This window comes from Pollachius pollachius (genome assembly GCF_949987615.1).
Source record: "Pollachius pollachius genome assembly, contig: scaffold_136, whole genome shotgun sequence".
NCBI lineage: Eukaryota > Metazoa > Chordata > Actinopteri > Gadiformes > Gadidae > Pollachius > Pollachius pollachius.
Window position 1 is genome coordinate 27,501 of NW_027641527.1, and position 25,229 is coordinate 52,729.

Genomic DNA, 25,229 nt, shown 5'->3' on the forward strand with positions numbered 1-25,229 from the left:
CCTTTCTCCGTGAGAGTCATGACATTTCAACGGCTCTGGAAAGCAAAAGGAAAAGAAAAAAAAATAACGGTGTCCTTGAGCAGAGAGAAATTGATACCGTGTCAGATATTATTGAAGTTTATAACAAATACACTGAGGAGAAATGCCAAACATCTCCTCGACCTACTTGCGGCGGCGCGCTCTTGTGCAGGAAACTTTTGATTGAGGAAAAATACAATCCCAGACTTGAAACTTCTCTCCCTCGCCTCTCACGTACACATCTCGGAGTTGTCGTTGTCTTCCCTATATAAAGATGAATGGCTGGCTGGAAATGTCTTCAGCAGAATAATTGTCATTGTGTAAAGCACAATTCTCAACCTCTACCACAATGGCAACCCAAACGTATATATTTTAATTCTCATGCACATACCATGGTGGATTTCAAAATGTGTTTTGTACTACCACCTGTCTGTAGCTAATTAAAAATAATTAGCCATTTTTGCTGCTAATAAGCAGCTTAACATATAACTCCATTTTAAGGCATTGACATTTAAGACTGGTAATTGCAAAACATTGATGTGTCCTCGTCTGCGTGCATCCTAACCATGAGAAAACAACAAACAACCCGAAAATTGTGCTAGCAACGACTAAAACATAACAAATCATAACTTCCACATGGCCTTTACGTTGCCAGTCACTCCCCAGGGCCTGACAAGACATTCTTTTTCTGCTGTCCCCTATGTTAAGTACCCGTTTTATTGGGATTCTTAGTAGCCCAGGTGAACTCTGGGTAACCTTCTCCAGGTGATGTCAGTTCACAAAGTTATAGTCTCAACCGACTGTAGGTTCCGCTACTTGGCCCCTGATTGGCTATTGTTTACCTCGCCCCCCCTTGTGCGTGCGTGTGAGTGTTTGTGTGTCTGTTTAGTTGGTCTTCTGCGTCTGCTGTTTAGCACGCGGGGCGCTAAAGCATCTGAAAACGAATAATGTGGAAACACCTCCTCGAATGCCTTCAGTTCTGTAACATTCCGTGACAAGCATCTCTCTAAACGTCAGTGGGCTGAAACGCTTTATTTTATTTTTTTGCACACAACAAAAATACTAGTTGTTGTTTCTACTGGCCTGGCCGTCAGGTAATTTCGAACACTCGCGGGTGTGTGTGTGTGTGTGTGTGTGTGCGTGAGAGAGAGATCTGTGATCTGACAGGACTTCTTTAAAGAGGCTCGGGCTAATCCCAGGTCCAGCTCCCCGCCCGCCCCCAGCTACCTGGCGCGTGGGCTCTGAGCGATCGATTCCCACTGTTGTTTGTCCCTGGAGCAGTTTTGAGTTATTATACTCCCCCACTCTCCCTCCCCCCCACCCCCCCTACCCGCTTCGTCCCAGGCAGATACACACCCTGATAGACCTCAGGCCTACATTCTCTCCCCCCCCCGGCCTCCCTCTCTCTCGCTCTCTCTTTCTCTCTCTCTCTCTCCGTCTCTCTCGCTCTCTCTCTCTCTCTCTAGCTCCTTCTCTCTCTCTCCCTCTCTCTCTCTCTCTCTCCCTCTCTCTCTCTCTCTCTCTCTCTCTCTCTCTCTCCATCTCTCTCTCTCTCTCTCTCTCCCTCTCTCTCTCTCTCTCTCTCTGTCTCTCTCGTTCCCCACCGCCCCTTCCTATCTGCGCCTGGCGTTCCTCTGAATTCAAGATGTTTTATGTGAGAGTCTGTGAAATGCACTTTTCTTCCCCCCGTTGTTTTTATAAAATCAATCTGTGTTTCTTCCTCTGTTCTGCTCCTCTCAATTTTCCTTTCTCTCTATCGGTCCTTCCCTTCTCCGAATTCCTTCTCTCCTTTCATCTTTCGTTCCGTCCTTCCTTTTGTCCTTTCTTCTCTCTTTCCTTCTTCGCTCCCACCCTTCCTTTATCTGTTCTTAATTGGTTTCCTTCCTTCCTTCCTCCCTTTCCTCCCTCCATCCCTTCCCTTCCTCCCTCCCTCTCTCCCTCTCTCCCTCCCTCCCCCCTCCCTTCCCCCCCTCCATTCCCTCCCATCCCTCCCTCCTATCCCCATCCTTCCTTCCCTCCCTCCCTCCCTCCGTCCCTTCCCTTCCCTTCCTCCCTCCCTCCCTCCCTCTCTCCCTCTCTCCCTCCCTCCCTCTCTCCCTCCCTCCCTCCCTCCCTCTCTCCCTCCCTCCCTCCATTCCTCCCTCCTTCCCTCCCTCCATCTCTCCCTTCCCTTCCTTTCTCCCCTTCCTCCCTCCCTCCATTCCTCCCTACCTCCCTCCCTTCCTCCCCTCTCCATTCCATCCCTCCTTGCCTCCCTCCTCCCTCCCTCCCTTCCTCCCTCCCTCCATCCCTCCTCTCTCCCTCCATTCCTCCCCTCTCCCTTTCCTCCCTCCCTCCTCCCACCCATCCCCCCTCCTTCCTTCCCTCCCTCCATCCATTCCTCCCCTCTCCATTCCCTCCCTCCCTCTCTCCATTCCTCCCCTCTCCCTTCCCTTCCCTCCCTTCCCTCCCTCCCTCCCTCCCTCCCTCCATCCCCCCCTCCCAACCTCCCTCCCTCTTTCCCTCTTTCCCTCCCTCCATTCCTTCCTTCCCTCCTCCAGAGAAACAGCTGACGGCGGCTAACTGTCTGGGCGTGCTGGCGATGGCAGAGGCCATGCGGTGCACGGAGCTCCACAACATGGCTAAGGCCTTCGCTCTGCAGAACTTCCCAGAGGTGGGTACCGCCGCTCGGGGATGAGGACGGGGGAAGAAGAAGAAGCCTCATCAGCTGTTTCACCTAACATACAATCTTTTTCCAATCGATCAGATGCTTGAAGAGTCCCGGAGGCGGGCCAGAAAGAGTCTGGCCCCACTACACTACAACGAACACACGCATTGTTTTTGTGTGTGTGTGTGTGTGTGTGTGTGTGTGTGTGTGTGTGTGTGTGTGTGTGTGTGTGTGTGTGTGTGATGAGGTGTGTGTTTGGTTGATTTTGTGTGTGTGTGTGTGTGTTTATGTGTGTGTGGGTGTGTGTGTGATGAGGTGTGTGTGTGCGTGTGTTTGGTTGATTTTGTGTGTGTGTGTGTGAGGACAGGATTGTCTTGTGTAGTTTGGTATTGGAGGAAGACGTGCAGTCTCACAATAACATTGAGCAGATTGATGTGGACGCGTTATTGGAAAGTACAAAAGAGTTATTGCAGAAACATTGTCGCTCTGAGATGCATATATTTATTTTTAGATTAAACAATCATGTCTCAACACAAGATTATGGATTTGAAATTCTGACATTTTAGCTAACATTCAAACAGCGACGTTTTGTAAATATCTTTCCTCGGATGAACGATTCCCAATGAGTCATCTCAACGGAGCAGTTCCTAGCTCCGCTTGGTTTTTTTTCTGCCGCGCTTCCATGACAAACTGTGAGTGGCAACCCGATCCCCGAAAAAATGAACTTTATTCTGACCCTCTGGGGCGTGGCTCTGTTGGACCAATCACAGGTGGGCGGCCAGGAGGAGATCCTGGGCGTGTGCAAGGACGACCTGGTGTCCTACCTGTCCAACGACAGCCTCAACACCAAGGCGGAGGAACTGGTCTACCAGACAGTCATCAAGTGGATCAAACGGGACCCTGGCACCAGAGTCCAGGTACGAACCACGAGTCTGTCTGAAACTTACCGGATCCCTGATCCCGTGGCAGCGTTCTGGGAAAAGGCCGCCGTGCGCGCCCACACGCCAGCCGCCGTACGCACACACACGCACACAGTGTGCGCGTATGTGAGTTAACAAACCTATGAGCCGGGATGGGCCTCTTCCAGTGGGTGGTCCTCACTGGAGCACAAGGCTTAGTTTAGCCTTTATTTATCCAGGCAGAGAACACGTTGAGAATGGAGGTCTAGGGTGACCTTGCCCCTTTACCGACCTGGTGAACAAAACACGCAGGCGATCTGCGATCCCACTTCGCCACACAAGAGAAACACATTCCACATGCTACTTTTGTCTCCAGAGCCCCCGTGAATTGGGAGTCCTCGCAGTTATGCAGTTCTTTAATGTTTCAAAACGGAAAGGGAGTGTAATGGGTTTGGAAACTTTATTGAGCGCACATACCTTTATCATTCTTAGGTCTGTTCAAGATGGCGGAAGCTGTTTTGTACCGAGAGAAGGTCTCTGCTTATAGCACGTCCCTCCTGTATTTTCCTCACAGCAGACGCCATGCACAAACAAGCAGAAACGCTCTATTTGATCAACACTGCGCTTCAGCACAGCGGCGAGCAACGAGCCCATAGGCAATTCATCGCCGTTGTGATGTGAACACCTAATTCATCCTCTTATGCTACCAGCGTCTGCTAAACAACAAAGTATTACTCAGTTGTTTTGTACAGAGGACGGATACGAGATAAAACACCACGGTAGTCGTCCGATGGGATTGGCCTTAGCGCGTCTTTTATCTCGTCGACCTCACGGCATGCCATGGTGTGGTGACAAGGCACCCGGGCTGGGGCAGGGCGTGCGAACGCACAGCGTGCAGAACGCCGTGTTGACACTTTTTTAAAAAGGAAATGTTGGTTCCTCGGTCTTATTACATCGATGAGAAGACTCCGAAGGGGAATTACCGGATCGCACGGAACACCGGCAAATCAGACCCTCCAGACAAAAGCGCAGACGCAAACACACACACAAGCGCGCGCACACACACACACACTCAAAAAACGATTTAATTTCCACATAAAGGGTGGAATGTGGGGAAAACGACTGCCCTTAAGTTCAGAGAGAGAAACTAGCCAGTTTAACTTTGTGTGCAGTATCCACTGGGGGAATCAGCAAAGGCAACAAAAACGCACCGAAAAAAAAAAAAAACTGAACTCTGGGGCTCAAAGCACCATCGAGCACTCCGGGAGTGTCACGGGTAACAGCCGCGTGGTGACTTCTCCATCTCTCTCCAGGCAGACCCACAGTCCTCAGCGGCAGCCTCACACAGCCGTCGCGTGCGGCGCTCCCAGGGGTGTGTTGCCCTCTCAAGGTGGGCTATTCTTAGTAGGGGCTTCATCTGTTTGGGAGACACTGTGCTACATTGATGAAGCTTAGAAGAGAGTCAGGGAGAGAGTCAAAACGGAAGCTGTAGGCGTAGCGTGGATCCTCTGGAGCATCAGAGGGGTTTGTTTTTTGGGGAGATAAAGTCGAGTTTGGCGGCGCAAAAAGGGTCAGGTTTCGGATGACGGCGCGTCGGTCGGATTCACACAGCCTGACCGACGATCAAAAGCGGAATCGATGAAAACATCACATATTCATAACATATTCACGAGATTAAAGTAGTAATCTTGCCACCACATATAAAGCTATAACTGCATATACATTCACCTTGAAGGAATACGTGAGTAAAGTAAATATCATTCCTTCAATCTCTGTAATGGTTGCCCATTCACAAAAATGATATGTTTCTCTGTCTTATATCACGCGGCGCCTTGTATCAGATTTGGGTGTCAACCTGACTGGCACCCACTCCTGTGCGGCTCGACAAGTCAATATTATATGTTTAGTATTTTTCTATTTCCTGTTGTTTCTCGATTGACGCACGACACCATAAGAACACGGCAGAACGCCCTGTCACTCATCGGTCTGGCAGCCAGCTGGGGAGAGGGGCGGGGCATGGAGGGGAATCAAATATTGGATACAGTGGGATGGAACGCAGGCAGATGTACAGCAGTCATCTGCAGAAGGTGGGGGGAGGGGCTCCATCACATCTCCATCACGTAAGAGAAAGTGATAGACAGCAAGCGCTGAACGATGGCAATTTGTTTGCAGATCTCACCTTCCTCTGTAATTTCGTAGCGCCGCTGTCATCTTCGTCTTTCCTTTGCCGTCCGCATCTCGGGCGCTTGGTGGCGCGTGATCATGGGGAGGTTATCGTGCGTTTAAAATGGGATATTAATCGAAGGGCGAGAACTCACTGGAGCTTTGACATGGTTGCCTGTTCCGAAAAATCGCTTAAGTCGCTATTGTAGAAGCTTCGGTTTGCAGGATTTCCTTTCTCTAGTTTGTTTTTTTCTTTTTCTCTGGAGAAATACACTGAGCCCCTGAAACAGAGCGTCCCGGCATCAAACGGTGTCCACCGGCCATCGCATTCAGAGCCCTCCTGCAACAATCTCACACTCTAATGGAGAGGTGGAGAGGTGAGGCTGTCTGGTGAGGGAGAGGCAAATAAATAAATAAATACAAGACAGACATTTTAGCCGCCCGTCTGACTCTGTACATCCCACACACAAACAAGACTCCTCGAATATATTTATACGGAAAGGTATGATATATTTATTCCTGTGTGCCTGACTGTATCTATCTATCTATCTATCTATCTATCTATCTATCTATCTATCTATCTATCTATCTATCTATCTATATTTATATATATATTTCTTATGAAATACGTGGTTTCATTCACCGTGACGGTTCGTTAAAATTGGTTGCATATCAATGGCGTCATATGCCCTTTTCCCCTCAACATCCGGGAAAAAACGCAAATGCAGTTATCCAGTAGAGACAGTTTTGGTTAAGCTTCTGTTTCCATATCGATCTAGCTTACTATGATGGTCTACTTTGACTAAGTGGCTCATGCCACCCATCAAGCTAATGCAGTTTCCCACACATTGACGTAACTTGTGCGAGTCGAGTTTCCTATACATTGACAAGTTTATGAATTATATGACAATATGACATTGATTTGCTCTCGCTCTCTCACCAACACATTGACCACGGACTGTCTGGGAATAGCCCCTTCTCTCCGTGCACACTCAGAATCAAAACATGATGAAAGCAGATTAGAGTTGACCGGGTTGACTAGTATCAACCTGTCTCCTCCTTGAGTATCGAGGTTTCCCTGAGACACCGCACCCTAACTACTCCTGAAGAGCTGGCTGTTGCCTTGCATGGTTGACTCAGCCGTCGGTGTGTGAATGTGTACATGAATGGTTATAAGTCGCTCAAAAGCTAAATGCTCTAAATGTAAATGTAAATCACGTGCGGGATGAAGTATTGATGTTGGCTTTCCCCGTCAGAGACGACAGCTGTCCGAATTCATGAATAGAATCAATGCAGAGTTCACGAATCACTGTGGGGGAAGCCAAGAAATCTCCTATCTAATGCTCCGTCTAAATTCCCAACGAATACTCTGCTCTGCTATTTTTGGGTGTAAAAAAAAAAGTGTCATCGTTTCCACCAATGTACCCATATGGAAAGTCAGTCTAATCTGTATTATATACAGACCTTTGGCGTTAAACCGGGAATAGAGCTCCATCGGCAACGCAGTTCTTTACCTGAATGTTACTGTAAGCTAGCAGGATACACTTTTGCTGGGACTGTTTTGAAACTGAGACGTCTCCAGTTTTAATTGTAGGCTTTTGTTTAGGGAAGGGGTTTATTTCGCCTATTGTGTAGAAATATTGACCAAAAGTGGCTCTGTAGAGAAGAATGCTGCTGCCCGACCGTCCCCCGGGGTTGAAGGTATCGCCAGCGGCACAGATTGCAGAATATAACTTTAAAATGGCAAACAAAAGGAGAGCTGGAGATTGAGGAAAGCATATATAAAGGAATCGTCAGAAGTTGGGATCGGGTGAATAGTACATAGACGAAGAGAGAGAAAGAGAGAGAGAGAGAGAGAGAGAGAGAGGACGAGAGAGAGAACGAGAGAGAGAGAACGAGAGAGTATTACTTCGGGGAGAGAAGGTAAAAAAATAAAATGGAATAGAAATTCCCAGTGGGATACATGACCCTAATGGTTGGAGTTTACACGCTTGGACCGCTGCCAGCTGACTTTCCCGCCTTTTCTTGTCCCTCCTGGCGTTTAAAGGAACTGAGCAGCAGTACCCGCGTCTCTCTCTCTGACACTTTTTTAATGACTCGTCACGGCAATGGAAAGTTCCAGCAACGCTGACACACTTTCAGGAGGGCAGGCATGGCTGAGTAAGTTTGTGTATGTATACATCTGCGCTGTGTGGGTGTGTGGGTGTGTGTGTATGTGTGCATTTGGCAGTCTGTGTGTGTGTTTGTGTGATTACGTCTCTCTGTGTGTATGTGTGTGTGTGTGTGTACAAGCATTGTGCAACTCTGCACATATAAGCACATCAATGCCTGCGCCAGCTCTTGGCTGCATTAATTGTGTGCACTTTACAGGCTTGGCTATTGCCCGTGTGCGACACGCTCTTTCGTATGTAATACGTACAATTAGCACACGCGTAAACATACGCACACCAATAGATGTAATCGCTGCAGTGAAAAGAGCACCCAGGCAAATGATATACAATTTTCTGTGTGTGTGTGGCGCTGTCAGCAGCATCTGATTGTGCCGGAACATGAGAGCATTATGCGTAGAGTGAGGGGGTTTCAACACTAATAATAGGTTGTTATAAGACACAAAAGATACAGCTTCTTTGTAGTTTGTTCCATCTTTTTTTCTGTAAATCCCTATTTTAGATTTGCCATCTTGTGTGTGTGTGTGTGTGTGTGTGCGTGCATGTGTGTGCACGTGTGTCCTTGTGCCTGTCTGTGTAAGTATAGCTGCGTAGGTGTGTGCCGGTGTGCCGGTGTCTGTGAATGTGTCTTTGCCTAGGTGTGTGCGTGCATGTGTCTGTGCGTGTTCCTAGGTGCAGTGCACGCTTGCGTGCATGTCTGTATGTGTGTGTGTGTGTGTGTGTGTGTGTGTGTGTGTGTGTGTGTGTGTGTGTGTGCACGAATGTCTGTGTGTATGTGCTTTTCAACCCCCATCAAAAAATATTATCCGTGCATCAGAAAAGAACAGCCAGAAAAATAGGGAGATATTTTGCATTCAAAACAAGCTGGCGAGCATCATGTTTACTTCCCCCAGACTCCTGGCAGGGCAGAGACCACAGTACAATAGTCTTTTGTACCGACGACCAAATCCGCCCATTTCCAATTAAAGCAGTCCAGTGGCTGAATAGCACCTCCATTACACTCGAGTTCAACATATTTCATACGGGGATTCTATCTCCGCCAGGTGACACGCGCCCGACAAAGGGAGCTGATTAATTGGGTCTTTGGAAAGCGGCCAATCATTGTAGCAGCTTAAAAAAGACAGGTAATGCTGTATCTCCTGGATAAAAAGGCCAACCTCGTCATTAGCGGAGACCCGCTAACCGCCCGTCAGGAATAACAATGGGGGGGACCCTGCCATGGATTGTCGTCCGATCCGAACCAATGCCAAAGGAATGAATGCTGTATCTTGCTTTTATTAAAATCAGTTCTTTGTTTTATTTGATTGGTATGGCGTTTTTTTTCTTTGCTTTTATCAGATAAGGTTAGTGTTCGAATGCAATTAAGTAATCGGTTTAAAAGTAATAATTTTAGCATTGAATGTGTTGCTTAGGAAGGTGTCACGGATATTCATTTTAATTTTTTTGTGTTTTCTTTAATCAAACACCCACACAGAAATCTTGGCCAGCATCGACCAAATAATTAAAGTGTTTAAAAACAACCTTTATGGAACAAAAACAGAAATTATAAATTCATAGCATTTTTAGAAGGTTCAAACGGTTATAATGATTGAAGGATGTATTCATCCCATCAAATATGCTCATTTCTAATTGTATTATTATTGACTATATTTATTTTTTTACGTTATTAATAAGAAGGTAGATAAATAGTTATTAAAGAGTGAAAAATATATTTGTAATACATTTCCTGCACTTGGAATCTGACAGGCAAACACATTGACACACAGACAGACCCACACACACGTAGCCGTTCCATGTCATGGCTGCTGTGTTTTCATTGGTGTGTACGAGTGAATCACACAAGGGGGGGGGGATTCAGTAGTCCGTGAAACTCCGGTACACACAAGTCACATCAGCGATGTGATGAAGACGAACCACAAACATTACACTAGTGCAGCGCCAGCTAAAGCCATGAAAAACAGCCTATCCGTGTGCAGGACATGCTGTGTATTTGTCTCCTTTTCCCTCCCGTTAAAAACATGAGCTCTGTGTTACCGTTGAGCTATTTCTCAAACCAAGACAACAACAGACAGTGAGAACAAGATCTTCTCTATTTGTGTCGTTTTTTTTTTGTTGTCATCGTTCGGAAATTAGCACACAAACTCTGGAATACACTTGGTATTAAATGGGTGGGAAAGTTTGGAGTTTGTATTTATTTGCTACTTCTCCCTTTTATTGAGTCAGTGAATGAAGTGATGCTGAAACAGGCCTCAGAGGAGACTGCTCTGCACCTGTCATTACAGAGCTTCAGGCTGCTCAGTCTTCCTGCTTCCTCTCTCTCTATTCGGCTCTCTCGCTCACTCATTCTCAATCTCTCCCTCTTGCTCTATCTCTCTCTCTCTCTCTCTCTCTCTCTCTCTCTCTCTCTCTCTCTCATCCACCAGCATTTCAGCCGCCCATACCCGGAGGGGCTTATATACCAACAGACACACACACACACACACACACACACACACACACGTAGATAAACACTATAGATTGATATACACACTAATACGTAGAGATATATACATAGATACACACACACACACACACACACACACACATCGACACACACAAGCAAATAGATACTTACACTACTACACAGACACACACGTGCATGCACACACAAACACAAACACAGAGATACAGTTTCTAATGCAAAGACATACACAGACACAAATGGCTGCACACACTTCTACACAGACACTGTAATGCATGGATGCAGTATGGGCATGCATGGACGCATAAACTGCATCCAAGCACGCATGGATCCACACCCAACCGCCTTCCCCTACAAATCTGTTCACACGCTATCCCCCTTCATATCCCGAAGGTTTATGCGCATGCATACACACGCGCACACACACACACACACACACATCATACGTGCGTATGTATGTATGTACGCACATGCACCGGGCGCGGAGCACAGGGACCCGAAGGCGCTGACTCAAACAAGAGCTGACGGTCGTTTATGACCACGTAGCCCGATCCTCCCCTCGACGCCGCCGTGACACCGTGATCGAGCGGCGCATATCGTATGCTCCGGCGGAAAAGCGCAACGCGGGCAGTTGTGCGCGCCGCGCATGACAAATGGCCGTTACACTCTGATTCACACACGTGCACACACGTACAGGCGCGCACACACACACACACACACACACACACACAGACAGATGCAGACAGATGCACTGGGTCTCAGTTGGACCCTCCCCACCGGTCAGTTCAGATGACCGGGTTTGTTATCACCGTGGGGATGACCATGAGGTGCATGCTCTATTTAATGCACTACTCATTGGCACACATACCTGTGTGTGTGTGTGTGTGTGTCTAGGGGTGTGTGTTTCTGTCTAGGGCTGTGTGTGTGTGTGTGTCTAGGTGTGTGTGTGAGTCTCTAGGTGTGTGTGAGTACCTTCCTTTCTGGTGATGTCTGCGTGTTTGTTGATGTGCACACATATTGTGCCCTCACACCTCGGAGTGTTTGTGTGCGTGTTTGTGTCTTTGTTTTGTGTCTTCATAGCCGGGTGTGTAACAGAACATATTTAGCTTTTAGTTTTTTTCTCCTCTTGTGTGCGACGCACAGACTGTGAAACGGAGAGGGTTCATATTTCACCCTGGAAGGGCTGCTTCTTGATGCTCCTGGGGGGGGAAATAGGAAGGAATTGAAATGTGTCTGGGCATCATTTATTACACGTGGTATGGAATGGTACTTGCACCACCTTAGAGACACGCAAACGCTCGACCGCACACACACAAACACTCACGCATGCACGCACGCATACACACACACATACATACATACAATACGTACACGCACACACACACACACCCAATACGTACATACAAACAAACACACAGACACATGAACACACACACACACACCCACACGCACACGCACACACAGACACACACACACACACACACACACACACACACACACACACACACACACACACACACACACACACACACACAGCCGAAGCGTAGACTCAAAAGTAGCCGGTGGCGGTGGTGGGCTGTTGAGGGGGGGCACGTTTGTCTTCTTCGTTGGTGGATGGCGAGCCTGCTGTCTCCCGTCTGTCTGAAGGATCCCGCCCGCTTCCTGCCCAGACACACTATCCCGGACGCCAGCCAGACACAATCCATCCGCCGTGTGTGCGAGCTTGGATGTGTGTACACTTGGATGGTTGTGTGTGTGTGTGTGTGTGTGTGTGTGTGTGTGTGTGTGCGTGCGTGCGTGCGTGCGCAAGCCTGGCTGAAAAAGTGTAAGCGTGCATGTTTGGATGAGTGTGTGTGTGTGTGTGTGTGTGTGTGTGTGGGCACAATGATGTGTTTGTGCGTGAAGGGTGAAGGCATATCAATCGAGTGTTGAAGAATTTGTTACTAATTGACTAAGCACAGTGAAGGTATGTTTTTTATTGTGAAGGCCATTTGATGGCGCTGTCAGCAGAACACATGTTTTAATTACAGCAGCATGCAGGGGGGTCCGTGTGGGGGGAGACAGGAAACCAACTACGGTTTGTTTTCACATGTAAGTTTTCCTAAACAGAAGCAGCATTCGATTGCCATCTGGAAGGAGAAACCAACAGGATGGGGGGGGGGGGGGCTTGGCACTATCTCCACTCATCAAACATGCATTCTCCACTGTCCCGCTCCCTCAAAACGTTGCTCCATTTTTGGAAGCATTTAATTAATTGAACAAAATAATAATTAACGTCCAAAAAGACAAGGGAATCAAATGGCCTCCAATCAGTGAAATCAAGCTTTGCGGCTTTAGTGTTGGGAAGGGGAGAGAAAGGTGGGGGGGAGTGTTCTGGAACAGGCGGCCGGGGTTTCGGTGCCGGCTGATTGGCTGGGGGTTTAGCATAAGGTGTGCTGATTGGCCGGGGTATTGTATGTGGGCGGGCTGAAGTGGTTTATCTGGGCAGGCTGATTGGCTGATGAGCTGCAGCTGGGCACTGGAGAGGCTGGCGCTGGCGATATCAGCCCTGTCCACACCCTGCCCACCTGCCATCTGTCTGGGGAGAAAGACGCACAGACATGCACCCCCTGCTGGCTGGCTGTCTGTGTGTGTGTGTGTGTGTGTGTGTGTGTGTATGTGTGTGTGTGTGTGTGAGGTTTGACTCACTCCACACCAGCCATCACCTCATTATTCTATCTGAAAGCGTCCCTTCTTCACCATGCATCCACATTTATATATATTATATATAATGTGTTGTAGATGATTATTCCGTATCTCATGTTGCTTTGGCGTTGCACTCTTCCTCTCCCCCCCGTGCCAATGAATCCCACGTAGCTCATCATATGGCTCCGTACTCAACCTTCATATGTTCTGTGTGTCAGAGCACCCCTGACGTCTTTCCCTCTAGAGATGTAAAAACACGCCGCTTTCGCTGAAACACTCGGCGGGGGGTCCATCAGTAGATGGTCCACATGCCTGTAGCGTATCCTACCCTGCTCTGTGTGTGTTTGTCTGCCAGCAGGGAACTAGATGGTGCAGCAGCAGTGCATTCCTCGTGCGTGCTAGTCCAGAGAGGTTGTTAGATGTGTCGAAAGGCGATGAAATGATGACACAGCCTGGTTTCGTTTATATACTGTATATATATATGTATATATATATAGCTGCACCTCTGGTCAGTGTTTGAACCGGTGAACTCACAGCAGAGCCCAGAGTGGAGGAGAAAGGCCAGGTATCGGTCGGAATACTCCCAAGTTATGATGCTGAAAGGGTTAGGTCACCGGTCACTGCAGAGCTCCAGGCTCCCCAGTTTTCCTGCTTCCGTGTCTAAAGTTTGCCACTCTGTCTCTTTGCTTCTCTCTGAGTCTGTATTTCTGTCTCCCTCTCTCTCTGTTTACCTCTCTCCCTCTCCTTCTCCCTCTCCGACCTGTAGCACAAGTGTATGCATCAACATCTCTCTGTCTCGTTCTCGTTCTCTCCCTCTCCCCTTCCTCCTCACTCTCTCTCCTTCCTCTCCCTTTCCTCCTCCTCCCCCGTCTCCCTCCAACCTGTCACAATAACGTGAGCATCAAAAACAAAACATAATAATAGTACTGTGCTGTTCCAAAACTTCCCGGTATTCCAGTTGTCCATTAAAAAAATGCTAGCCACATATGACAAAGGCTCCCTTTGTCTAACGAGTATAATAATGTGTGATTATGAAGACTAGCGTTAGAGCTGGTGTTTTTATCCATCTGCATCCTCAGTGCGTCGGAGCCAATCTTTAGCCGTCTCTCTGCGTCGCCCAGTGGGGGGACTCTGCTGCTGCCCCCTATGGGTGTGATACAGAGTCTCACATATCTGGACAACCACACACGCACGCGCACGTATGCTACACATGCACACACAAGGTCGTATACACACACACAAACACACACCAAATGCACAGGCTGAACGAGAGGGAGAGACGGGGAGAAACATATATGTGTATATATAGGAGGGAGTGTAAGATAGAGGGGAGGAAATGGTGAGAAGTGAGAAGGCAAGATAGAGTGAACGAGAGAGAGAGACAGCGAGAAAGTGAGAGAGAGACAGACATAGATATGAGCAGAGAGAGAGGTAGAGAGAGATAGATCTGAGCAGAGAGAGGGAGACAGTGGTAGAGCGAGAGAGAGAGAGAGAGAGATAGAGAGTAAAATTGCTGAACAGAGAGATGGAAACATATAGAGACAAAGCAAGAGAGGCCGAGATGAACAAAGGGACTGAAACAGAGAGTACGAGACACACACACACACACACACACACACACACACACACACACACAGATGAACAGAGAGAGAGAGAGAGACACAGGGATGAACAGAGCGAGCGCGGTGACAGTTAGTGAGCAGTACAGCAGGTAATTGGAACGAACCCCGCGAGGTGAGGTCACCGCAGAGAGCCCCGTGTCGGGGAGACGCCGGTCATCGTGGCGACGGGACTATTAGCCCGGTCCCGGGGCTGGGTTGGGGATACAGAACAGGGGGAGGCACTGAGTGGAACAGGGCAGTGATCCGTAAACACAGTGGGCTTAACTGAGCAGGACCGAGGCTGGGAACAGGCCCCTCGGAGGGGAGGTAGACGTTACCGTTTGGACCAGACACAGGGCGGGGGGGGGTGGAGTCATTGGACAGCTATATCGTCTCAGGGGTGGGATAACTTTAGTAGAGAGAGAGAGTCCCTGGTCCAGTTACAGCGGCTGGATGCAGACACAACGGTAAAGGGGTTAGCTTGTAGCGTACGAGGGTTAAGCAGGTGTAAATTATTAGCATCTGACTGCAGCGACCTATGTCTAAAGTTGACATTTTTATGATTGAGACCCCCCGCCCCCCAGTTGGTAGGAGGGAGACTTTAAGAATAAATAAAACTCAATAATTGTGTTCAGTCCAATCTAAGTGGTTGTGCGACTGTGTGATGCAAACTTTCCTGGCTAGCTGGGTTGCGTGGGTGAGAGGGCTTTTAAGACCGTTTTGAGAGATTATTGTAAACAAAGAGAAAGGTACAGGCTGGCCAGCATTTCTTATCAATAGAATATATCAGTTATAGGATGGGATTGAATCGACAACTTGATTTGAAATACTATCGGTCAGCATTGACGACAGCTATGTCGGTTGTTTTAAGCTTTGAGCTAGTTGAAATGTTACACAATGCATCTTTAACACGCATTTATCTTTGGAACAGCCGTGCCCGTGTCGTTTGTTTGTTGGCTGTTGATCATTCCAGATGCTTTGAGAATTTGTATTTATTTATTTATGGTAAGGAGGTGTTTGCGAATGGGCTTTTCGACAACGGTCGAATTCTGTGGCACCAAACATGAGAATGAGTAGATGTTGGTCATCAGAGAAAATTATTCATTTGAGCAGGAGAAGAAATCGTGGTCAGACAGAACATCGAGGAAAAACGATTGATTTGTCTCCGGAGAAAAAAGGCAGATAAAATCCCCACCCAAGTGTTACAGGTTAATCACATTGACATGAGTCACCCAACCATATATATATATATATATATATATATATATATATATATACCCGTAATTGAAAGCATCATTTCAATTGGATTTCAGAAGCGGGATTTCCCCAGACCTGCTCTACTGTATTTAGATATTAGCATTGAGTCAGTATCCTCCCGCTCATTTCCATTTTGATATATTCATGTGTGGGTGGAAGTGTGCTGAGTAAAAAAAATGGAGGTGGTGAGAGAGAGAGATAGAGCGTGATAGAGTGAGAGTGAGAGAAGTGGGAGAGATAGGGAGTTACTTATGATTAAAGAAGGAAAGTGATTATTTTCCTCTGGAGGAGGCCATAGAGGGGGAGAGAGACAGAGAGAGAGAGAGAGAGAGAAAGAGTGGATGAGAGAGGATGGAAGAAGAGCAAAGTTTGCCTGAAGATAAAAATCTGGTCTTATTTACTTTACCATCCCCACCTTTACACACATGAAAAACACACACATACACACACAAACACACACACCACAAAGGTCACACACACACACACACACACACACACACACACACACACACACACAGAAGCACCACAAAGGACACACACACACACACACACATACACACACACACACACACACACACACACGCAAACAGACAAGCACCATAAAGGTCAAACACACACACACACTAACATACACACTAACACATACGCAAGCTATCGCTTAGCTATCATAAAGGCACTATGGTAAGCAAAGCCTTGGTTGTTTTATTCATGTGTTTATGTATTTATTTCCACAGTGAAGGTCCTCATGAGTAGATGAGCCTTTCATCTGAACAAATTGACAAGCCTCTTGGACTTAACACTGTATGGCTGATATAATATATATGCTAATACATGCTTATGTGTGGAAGAGGCCTTTATCCATAGCACCTTGCAGGTGAGCGCCCAAGGAGAATGGTTCAGTAAACTGTATATGGTCGATATGTGGCCTGCCTTTACAACGACGTGTGTGTGTGTGTGTGTGTGTGTTGGTATGTGTGGGTGTGTGTGTGTCCTTTTGCCAGATGTTCTTTAACATTTAGTTTGGAAGATGTTTCATGGTACTGTGTGTGTGCGTGTGCGTGTGTGTGTGCGCGCGTGTGTTTCTGGGAGTGGGAGGGTCTGTGTGCTGCAGATGCCAGATGTTACCCCAGTTGGCTTAAGCATGTTCTTATTATCAAAGCATTCGATCAAATGCAGAGCCATATCCTTCACTATAATAGGACAGCCCCGAAAAAATCTCTCCCTTTTGCACTCTCCTTCCCATCTCTCTCCTTCCGCAGACACATCCAACACAAAGCGAACATTGTTATTCCACGCCAGCACACTGCACGGCACCCAGTGCTGCTCTGAAACATCGCTGCCTATTTCTTATCAGATTCTTCGTCGCCGTCCACTTCCAAATCTCCAAAACGGTCTCCGGCTTTGGTGAGATTCCGTGAGGAAGAAAGGAGCGTGCCGTTTCCACATGGAGACGCCACGGTTCACTGGCCGAAGTGACATCGTGGATCTCCGTCAGGGCCACAGAGGGCACCACCTGGCTCAAGCTGCCCCACTTCCAGCTTTAATTTAGCTTCAAGGATCAGCAAGGGCAGACGCAGACCTATTTCACAGCACCTGTACAAATTCAGGTGCGATTCGATGGGCCACTTAAAAAACCACGAGACCTCATCTCTGCCCGCACTCTATCAGGCGAAAAAGGGGGATTATATTCCCCCGACGTGATAGAATGAGCTCCTAACCACCTGTTTACTGGTGATGAGTGGAGCGCTGGGCAGTTGGAAGACATTAGGCCACTCCCCCTGTGTTACTGCTGTCCAATGAACCGCTACTAGGAAGTGGAATGGCTTCCTGGTTGTCTAGCTCGTTGTACACACGGTCTTCATAAGCCCTAGTCTTGACTCAGAACTTTATTCAATTTTAGGCATTTTATTTTTGCTTGAAATTTAAAAGCCAACCTTAATTTGAACTCTAAATCAACCACATCCGAGTAATGTTGGATTCCTTTACTTCGATGCGGCTTATATGCTAATATTTATATAGATTAGGGGGAGGTAGCGAAAGAGCCAAAAAGGGAGAAATGGAGGAAAATTGGGAGAGAGGGGGAAAGAATGACAGAGAGAGTGAGTTTTAATATCCCCAGGCTTAAGCCACTCTAGCATCAAGTCATCCACTGTCTGGTGCTGCTCTCTCTCGCTCCCCCTCTCTCTCGCTCTCTCGCTCTCGCTCTCTCACTCTCTCGCTCTCTTGCTCTCTCTCGATCTCTCTCTCTGAAGAGTTGTTCCCCCTCAGATCGGTGGTTCAGGAGCTGGCTTTGACTTGGCTCTTCCTGTGTGTGTTTGGTGTGTGTGTGTGTGTGTGTGAGTGTCTGTTTGAGCATCACTGCTGGAAGTGACAGCCCGTGTTTATGTGGGTATTGAGCTGTTTGTTTGATAAACCGTCAGGTAAAGTGTGTGTGTGTGTGTGTGTGTGTGTGTGTGTGTACGTGGGTTTGAATTTGTGGGTGTGACTGTATGTGTGGGGGCTCTGTATCCCATATACAACACAACACTTAACCAAGACACAAACACAACATGCACACACACACACACACACACACACACACACACACACACACACACACACACACACACACACACACATACACAGGCACACAGGCACACAATTAACATGGCATAAGCATGCGTCTCTGTCGTCAGGGGCTATCCATCAATAGGATCTGCTTCTCCTTTTTCTCTCAGTCTAATTATTTCCTTTCTTCCCCCTTCTTACGCGATATCCATTATCCATCCCATCCATCTTTCATCCCCACACCTATTCTCACTTCCCCTCAACCAGCTCCTCTCTCATCCTCCCCACGTATTCGCTCCTCACTCTCTCTCTCTCTCTCTCCCTCTCTCCCCCTATCTCTCTCGCCCTCTCTCCCTGTGCCTGTCATTGTCTCTCCATATTTCTTCGTCTCCTCCTCATTAATTGTGTGTGAGCGTGCACCGTGCGGCGGTGGGTAGGAATCAATCAGGTCACATGATGGAATAGGAGAGACTCGGGATGCGGGGGTGATCATCACTTCACCTTCATTTATCTCATCACGTCTCTGTGTCTCTCTATCTGTCTCTCTCTCTCTCCCGCTAGCTCTCTCTATCTTGCGCTCTCTCTCTCTCATCCTCTAGCTACTTATCTCTCTATCTCCCTCTTTTTCCCACTAGCTCTCTCTATCTTTGTCTCGTGCTCTCTCTGTCTCTGTCCCTCTCTCTATCCCTCCCTCTCTCTATATATGTTTCTTCCTCTCTCTCCATCTAGCTTTCTCTATCTCGCTCTCTCCCCTCCTCCAGCAACCTCTCTTTCTTTCTTCCACTCTCTCTCGTTCGATCGCTCTCATTTGCTAACTCGTTTTCTCTCTCTGTCTGTGTGTATGTGTGTGTCTCTCTCACCCTCTCTCTCGCCCTCTCTCTCGCCCCTGAAGTGACTTGGTAGTTCTAGAGTTTAGCGGTCAATGGGGTCCTTGATTCTCCACTCCTGAGTTTGTTTAATGAATTTCACCGTCCAGCGCGGATGGAAACCGCTACAGAGAGGTACAGTGCTGCCCACCTTGTTGCTCTGCCAAGGGAGTGTACACAAACTAAAACACACATACACATACACAAACACACACACACACACACACACACAAATATGTGCATGCAAACACACACAAAAACACGCCCGTACGCGTATTCCATATTCATCGAATACTGTATCTATGCATATTAACACACATTCAGGAAAAAGTCAATTTGATGGAAAACGAGTTCACTTATGCGCACATGCACACACACAAACTCACACACACACACAAATACTCGCTTTCATACTTTCACACATGCCTGCACCCACAAATACAAATGCATCGAAGCATAAACATAAGCATGCATGGGTTTTTACAGTAAAAAGGAACACACAAGCACACACACATACACACACACACACACACACACACACACACACACACACACACACACACACACTCTCTCTGAAAGAGTCACTCAAAAACTAGCAGAATGCAGCTATAGCGCTGGAGACCATGTTGCTATGGCAACACTCTGACCTGTCTGTGTTAAACACATATGGACACACAAACACTAAGCACCACAAACACACACACACACACACACACACACACACACACACACACAGCAGCCCAGGTGTGTGAGAGGCAGGTGTGACACGGTGTGCACATGAGACCGTCTGCAGAGATGTCACTCTGACTGATGGCCGTACCCCTCCCCCGCCCAGTGTTCAGTGCCAGGCTTAGTCACCTTTCCTTGTTATTAATTACCATGTTAATTACATGTGGCTGCCTCTATCACTTGTGTAAACACGGTGTGTCAGTGTGTGAACGTGTGTGTGTTTGCGTGTGTTTATGTGCGTGTGCTTGAGTGTGTTTGCGGGCTCACGTGTGTGTGTGTGTCCGTGCACGTGTTTGTGTCTGTGCGTGCCTGTGTTCATGCACGTGTGTGTCTGTGTGTGAGGGCGCGTGTGTGTGTGCGTGCGTGCGTGCTTGTGTGCATGTATGTGTGTGCACGCATGCGTGCATGCACGTGTGCATGTATGTGTGTGATTGCTCGCATCTGCGTGTGTGCGCGGGGGAGGGGGGGAAAAGACAGCACAGCGAGACAAGCCGATAATCTGCCTAGTTGAACATACTTGGACATGAGTATTTGATTCGCTCCCTATCCTTGTAACTCCTTGCGCACTCCCCCCCCACCGATGGTTTCAGGTCCTTGCAAGTGAGCCCCATTGAAATCTATTGCCTATCTATTGCCTGTCTTAGCGCTATCTATTATTAATATTCCTCTATTCTTTATTTTCTCTGGTCCATGTATTCCCTTGATGACCGTAAGGGCCTTTTCACAGCTGACCTGATTTTTTAATATATTTTATTTTTGTCTCACTGGCTCATTCCCTTCTATTTCTCCCTCTCTCTCTCTAGTTCTACCACTTTTTCCTTTGATTATTTTCGCTATTGTTTTTAAACATATGTCAATTCATAATTTCAAAAAATCCTTTCTCTATCTGGAGGTATTTTTGGGTACCATGCATCTATTCAAGAAAGTTTCTTTAAAAATATCAATCAATCGCTGTCTCCCTGTTCACACCTTTTTTTCTGATTTTGGTTGATTTGCCGTTTTTCACATTGTGATTGTGTTTGAATTTAATTAGCGAGTGTGCGTTTGCATGTCTTTTACACATCCAGTATATTTGTGTTTATGAATATAGCCTGTGTATTTTTCAGCTTTCTTTGGCGAATACATACAGTGCATCTTTGTAACAAAAAAAGATTAACAAAATGCGGCGCAAATTCCTGTTTCACCAAAAATCAAACGCGCAACGATAACAATCTCTCCATCCCTCCTCCCTCTCCTCCTCCTCCCCTCCCACACACACGTCCTTCTCCCCCCTCCCCACCCCCACACACATGTCCCTCTCCCCCCCTCTCCCCCCTCCTCCTCTTCCCCCCCCCCCCCCTCTTCCTCCACCCACAGCATATGCCGGAGCTGCTGGCGGTGGTGCGGCTGCCCTACATCCACCCGTCCTACCTGCTCAACGTGGTGGACAACGAGGAGCTCATCAAGTCCTCGGAGGCCTGCAGGGACCTGGTGAACGAGGCCAAGCGCTACCACATGCTGCCCCACGCCCGCCAGGACATGCAGACGCCCCGCAGCCGGCCGCGGCTGTCCGCAGGTGGGTCGGGGTCGCCGTCGGGAGGCCGCCGGGGGGGGGTCGATGAACAGACGGACGGATGGATGGATGGTGGTTGTGGTTTGCACCGGACGTATGGGCCGGTCTGCATTTCTATAGCTGTATATTTCTTTGTGACCAGCGGCCACCCAAAGCGCTTTACAATATTGCCTGACACTCACCCATTCATCCACACACCGACGGCGGCGTCAAACATGCAAGGCGAAAGCCAGCTCGCCGGAAGCAGTCAGGGTGAGGTGCCTGGCTCAGGGACACCTCGACGCTCAGCTAGGAGGAGCTGGGGATCAAACTAGCAACCTCCAGGCTACCAGGCAACCCACCCTACCCCCTGAGCTACTGCCACCCGTAGCTATGTTTTCTGTTGATGGAACGTGCGTGTGTGAATCATGGGAGGGTGAGGTTGGGTGAGGGGGCGAAGGGGGAGCAAGAGGGAGGCTGAGAAACATGTGGGGGAGGGAGGGAGGGAGGGAAGGAGAGGGGGAGACAGAGGGTTTTGGCATGAGAGAGACATGGGGGAGTACGAGAGTGGGGAGAGAGGGGGGAGGGAGGGAGGGAGAGATAGAGGGATGTTGGCCACGAGGGGGGGAGGGAGGCGAGATACATGTGGGGGAGGGAGGGAGGGAGGCAGGGAAGCAAAGAGACGGGGAGATGGAGGGGGAGGAATGAGAGAGACATGAGGGAGGGTGAGAGTGAAGGGGAAGGGGAGAGGATGAGATAGAGACATGGGGAGGGAGAGAGGGAGGTGAGTGACATGAAGGGCGGGATGGAGAGGGATAGCTGGGGAGAGTGACGGGTGAGAGACATACAGGGGAGATGGACAGAGAGGGAGAGAGAGAGTGAGTGACAGACATATTGGGAATGGAGAGAACATTTCCATGCAGAGAAACATTTGCACTCTGACAGTATTTTAAATGCCTCGGATAAGAAATGTGGCCTCTATCCAAATGTCATACATTATATAAACACACACACACACACACACACACACACACACACACACACACACAGAAACACAAACACACACACACACACAAAATAAATCACATATGGGCATGTATAGATATTCAACAACATCTTTAAGCTCATAACAATTCAACAAACAACATGCACAGGCCTTTATACATATTTTGTACAAGTAGTACAAGTACACAAACATGCCCAATGTCACACACACGCGCACGCACGCACACACATGCACGCACACACACACACACACACACACACACACACACAAACACGCACGCACACACACACACACACACACACACACAAAAACACACGCACACACGCATTATTAATCCGGTGCTCCTCTTGGCTTGGCGCAAGGGGGGCCAAAGGCACAAATTGCCGCCCACCGGCTCGGTTGACTGGGAACACTTGGCCCGTTGCCACACTCCCACTTGTACACATTCTGTTATTTACTCCACGGCAACAAGGCCAGGTCATGTACCGTCGGTAGGCGTCCAACCACTGAGAACCAGCCTCCACCAGAACCGACTAGCCCCCCCCCCCCCACTTGCATTGATTCCAACACACCACAGGGAGAAAACACAACCGCTTCAAATGAAAGCTTTGTATCGATGCCTTCGCTGCTAATGCGTCCGCTGGAGCCAACGCTTGATTTGCCCGCCCACCGCCCGGAGACAGCGCTCTTTTCAGAGGAGAGCTTTGGGTTTTTTTTCCGTTTATTTTTTGGGGGGAAATTACAGCAAAAACAACGAGAGCGCCGTCGGACCGTGGCGGGCGTCCCGGTCCGGCGGTTCCGTACAGAGTTGGCCAAACTACAACAACTCCAACAACCCTCCTACCGGCCCTCCTTCCACACCGACCAGTCTGAGTATTGGCGAGGGGTTTCCAACCCCCTACTCTGCGAAAGCCGCCAGTCGGTCGTTTGGCGTTTGCGGCCGCAGCTGGCCTCCCCGACAGCCGCCCTTAGCCCCGCTTTTTCGATTTGTTTACGCCGTGTTTACGCCGTTAAAATCAGACATTCGGCATCCGCAATCAGCAGGCGCCTGTGGATGGCTTTTTGGGCCGTGAGATAATTTGTTTCCCTCCTTTTGTGGGGGTTTGGCCCTGGATCCCCGACTCTTTTGCCTCGGTAAAGAGCTTTCTCTTAATTGCGTCGTCTGCGGGGTATTATGGGCTTAGCGGCGGACGGGCATTTGCGCGTCCGGCGTAACTGATTTTCTGCTCGGCAGAATGGAGATAATTGCCTAACGAACGGGCGTTACAGCGAGCAGGCGGTTTAACCAGCCGGACGGCGTGGCGGTCTACTCACCGCACATTTAGCCAGTAAACAAAGTGGGGCGCAGGCGGGGGGGCTAGGGCCGTTTCGAGGGTGCAAGGGTGCTGGGGGTGGATGGTATCAGTTTAGTAGTCATTTCTGCATGTTTAATTGCCGGGGTGGGCTTAATACGGCCTGGTCCGCCCTGGTTGTGCGGGAAGGATTGGTTGGCGTTGGTTATGTGTTCGGCGATGGCGTCCCATTAGTCATCTTTTTTTATCTCCGGGATAGGGGTTCCCTCCGGGGGGGGAGGGGGGTTGGGTGCCGGTCGTCGCTCGCTTCGTCTGAGCCGTTTTTTTTGGTGTGCGTGTGCTTTTTTCCCCCGTGTACGCTCGCAGCCTCGATGTGATGTGCGGTCGTCGACGATCCTGCATGTCCTGGTGATTATGAACGCAGCATGGTTTTATAAATAGGTTGGATGAGGAGAGGGTGAGTGTTGCGAGACGCAGGGGCCCAGATGGCCCAGGAATATGTGTACTTATCTTCTCTTAAGTTTTTCAACTGCTGCTGAGCCGAGGGCTCTTTTACTGGCACAGACTGTCTGGCACAATCTGTCTGGTCCGCAAAAAACACGTATGGAGAACTGTAAACATCAAAAGAAACGTAATGTGTGCGTGAGCAATATTGGTGTGTGTACGTGTGTCTGTCAGCTTGTGTGTGTGGGTGGTTCTCTGCACTAATTAATTCATGGTGTCCTTCAGGTGGGGATGCCTTGGGTGTTGATGAGTGTGGGTTAATGAATTAATGGGTTAATTGTGTGTTTGGGTGTGTGTGTGTGTGCGTGTGTGTGTGTATGCGTGTGTGGTTTTGTGGTTGTATGATCAAGTACGATGGTTTAGTGTGTGTCTCTGTGAGTTTGTGTGGCCATCTGCCAATGCACAATGTCATTGCCACACTTACGCACGCAAACGCACACACACACGCACACACACACACGCACACAGACCCATGGCCTGTACGGATGTTCCTTGTTTTTCCAGCTGCTAACAAAACTCATGGAGAGCGGGGGACAGACACACTGTGCGAGGAAGGGGGGATTGAGCGATGAGAGTCGAGACGAGGGAGTGAGTGAGTGCGTGAGTGAACGAGAGAGTTTATGATGGGTACAGGGAGATGGGGCAAATTGAGAAAGTTAATATATGCTGTTAAAGGTAGAGGAGGAGTGCTTTAAGGAGAGAAAAGTTCTGCTGACGGTTCACAAGTAGAAGCAAGGCATGGGTTTAGTTGTGTGTGTGTGTGCGTGTGTGTGTGTGCGTGTGTGTGTGTGCGTGTGTCATTGTGTTTGTACGTAATAAACAGATAGGGCACCACCTGAGCTCACAAGATAATTC

At 48.5% G+C, this 25,229-nt stretch overlaps 1 protein-coding gene across 1 annotated transcript in view; it reads left to right on the forward strand.

Annotated features, from left to right (window-relative positions):
• The window catches only part of LOC307091570 (kelch-like protein 29), a gene marked incomplete at both ends in the record, with an annotated part of 62,572 nt that overhangs the window by 21,904 nt on the left and 15,439 nt on the right, over positions 1 to 25,229 (forward strand). Inside the window, 3 exons of the mRNA XM_079759203.1 lie at positions 2,559 to 2,671; positions 3,436 to 3,582; positions 21,398 to 21,596. Coding sequence (XP_079615329.1) covers positions 2,559 to 2,671; positions 3,436 to 3,582; positions 21,398 to 21,596 — 459 coding nt within the window. The remainder of the gene's footprint in view (positions 1 to 2,558; positions 2,672 to 3,435; positions 3,583 to 21,397; positions 21,597 to 25,229) is intronic.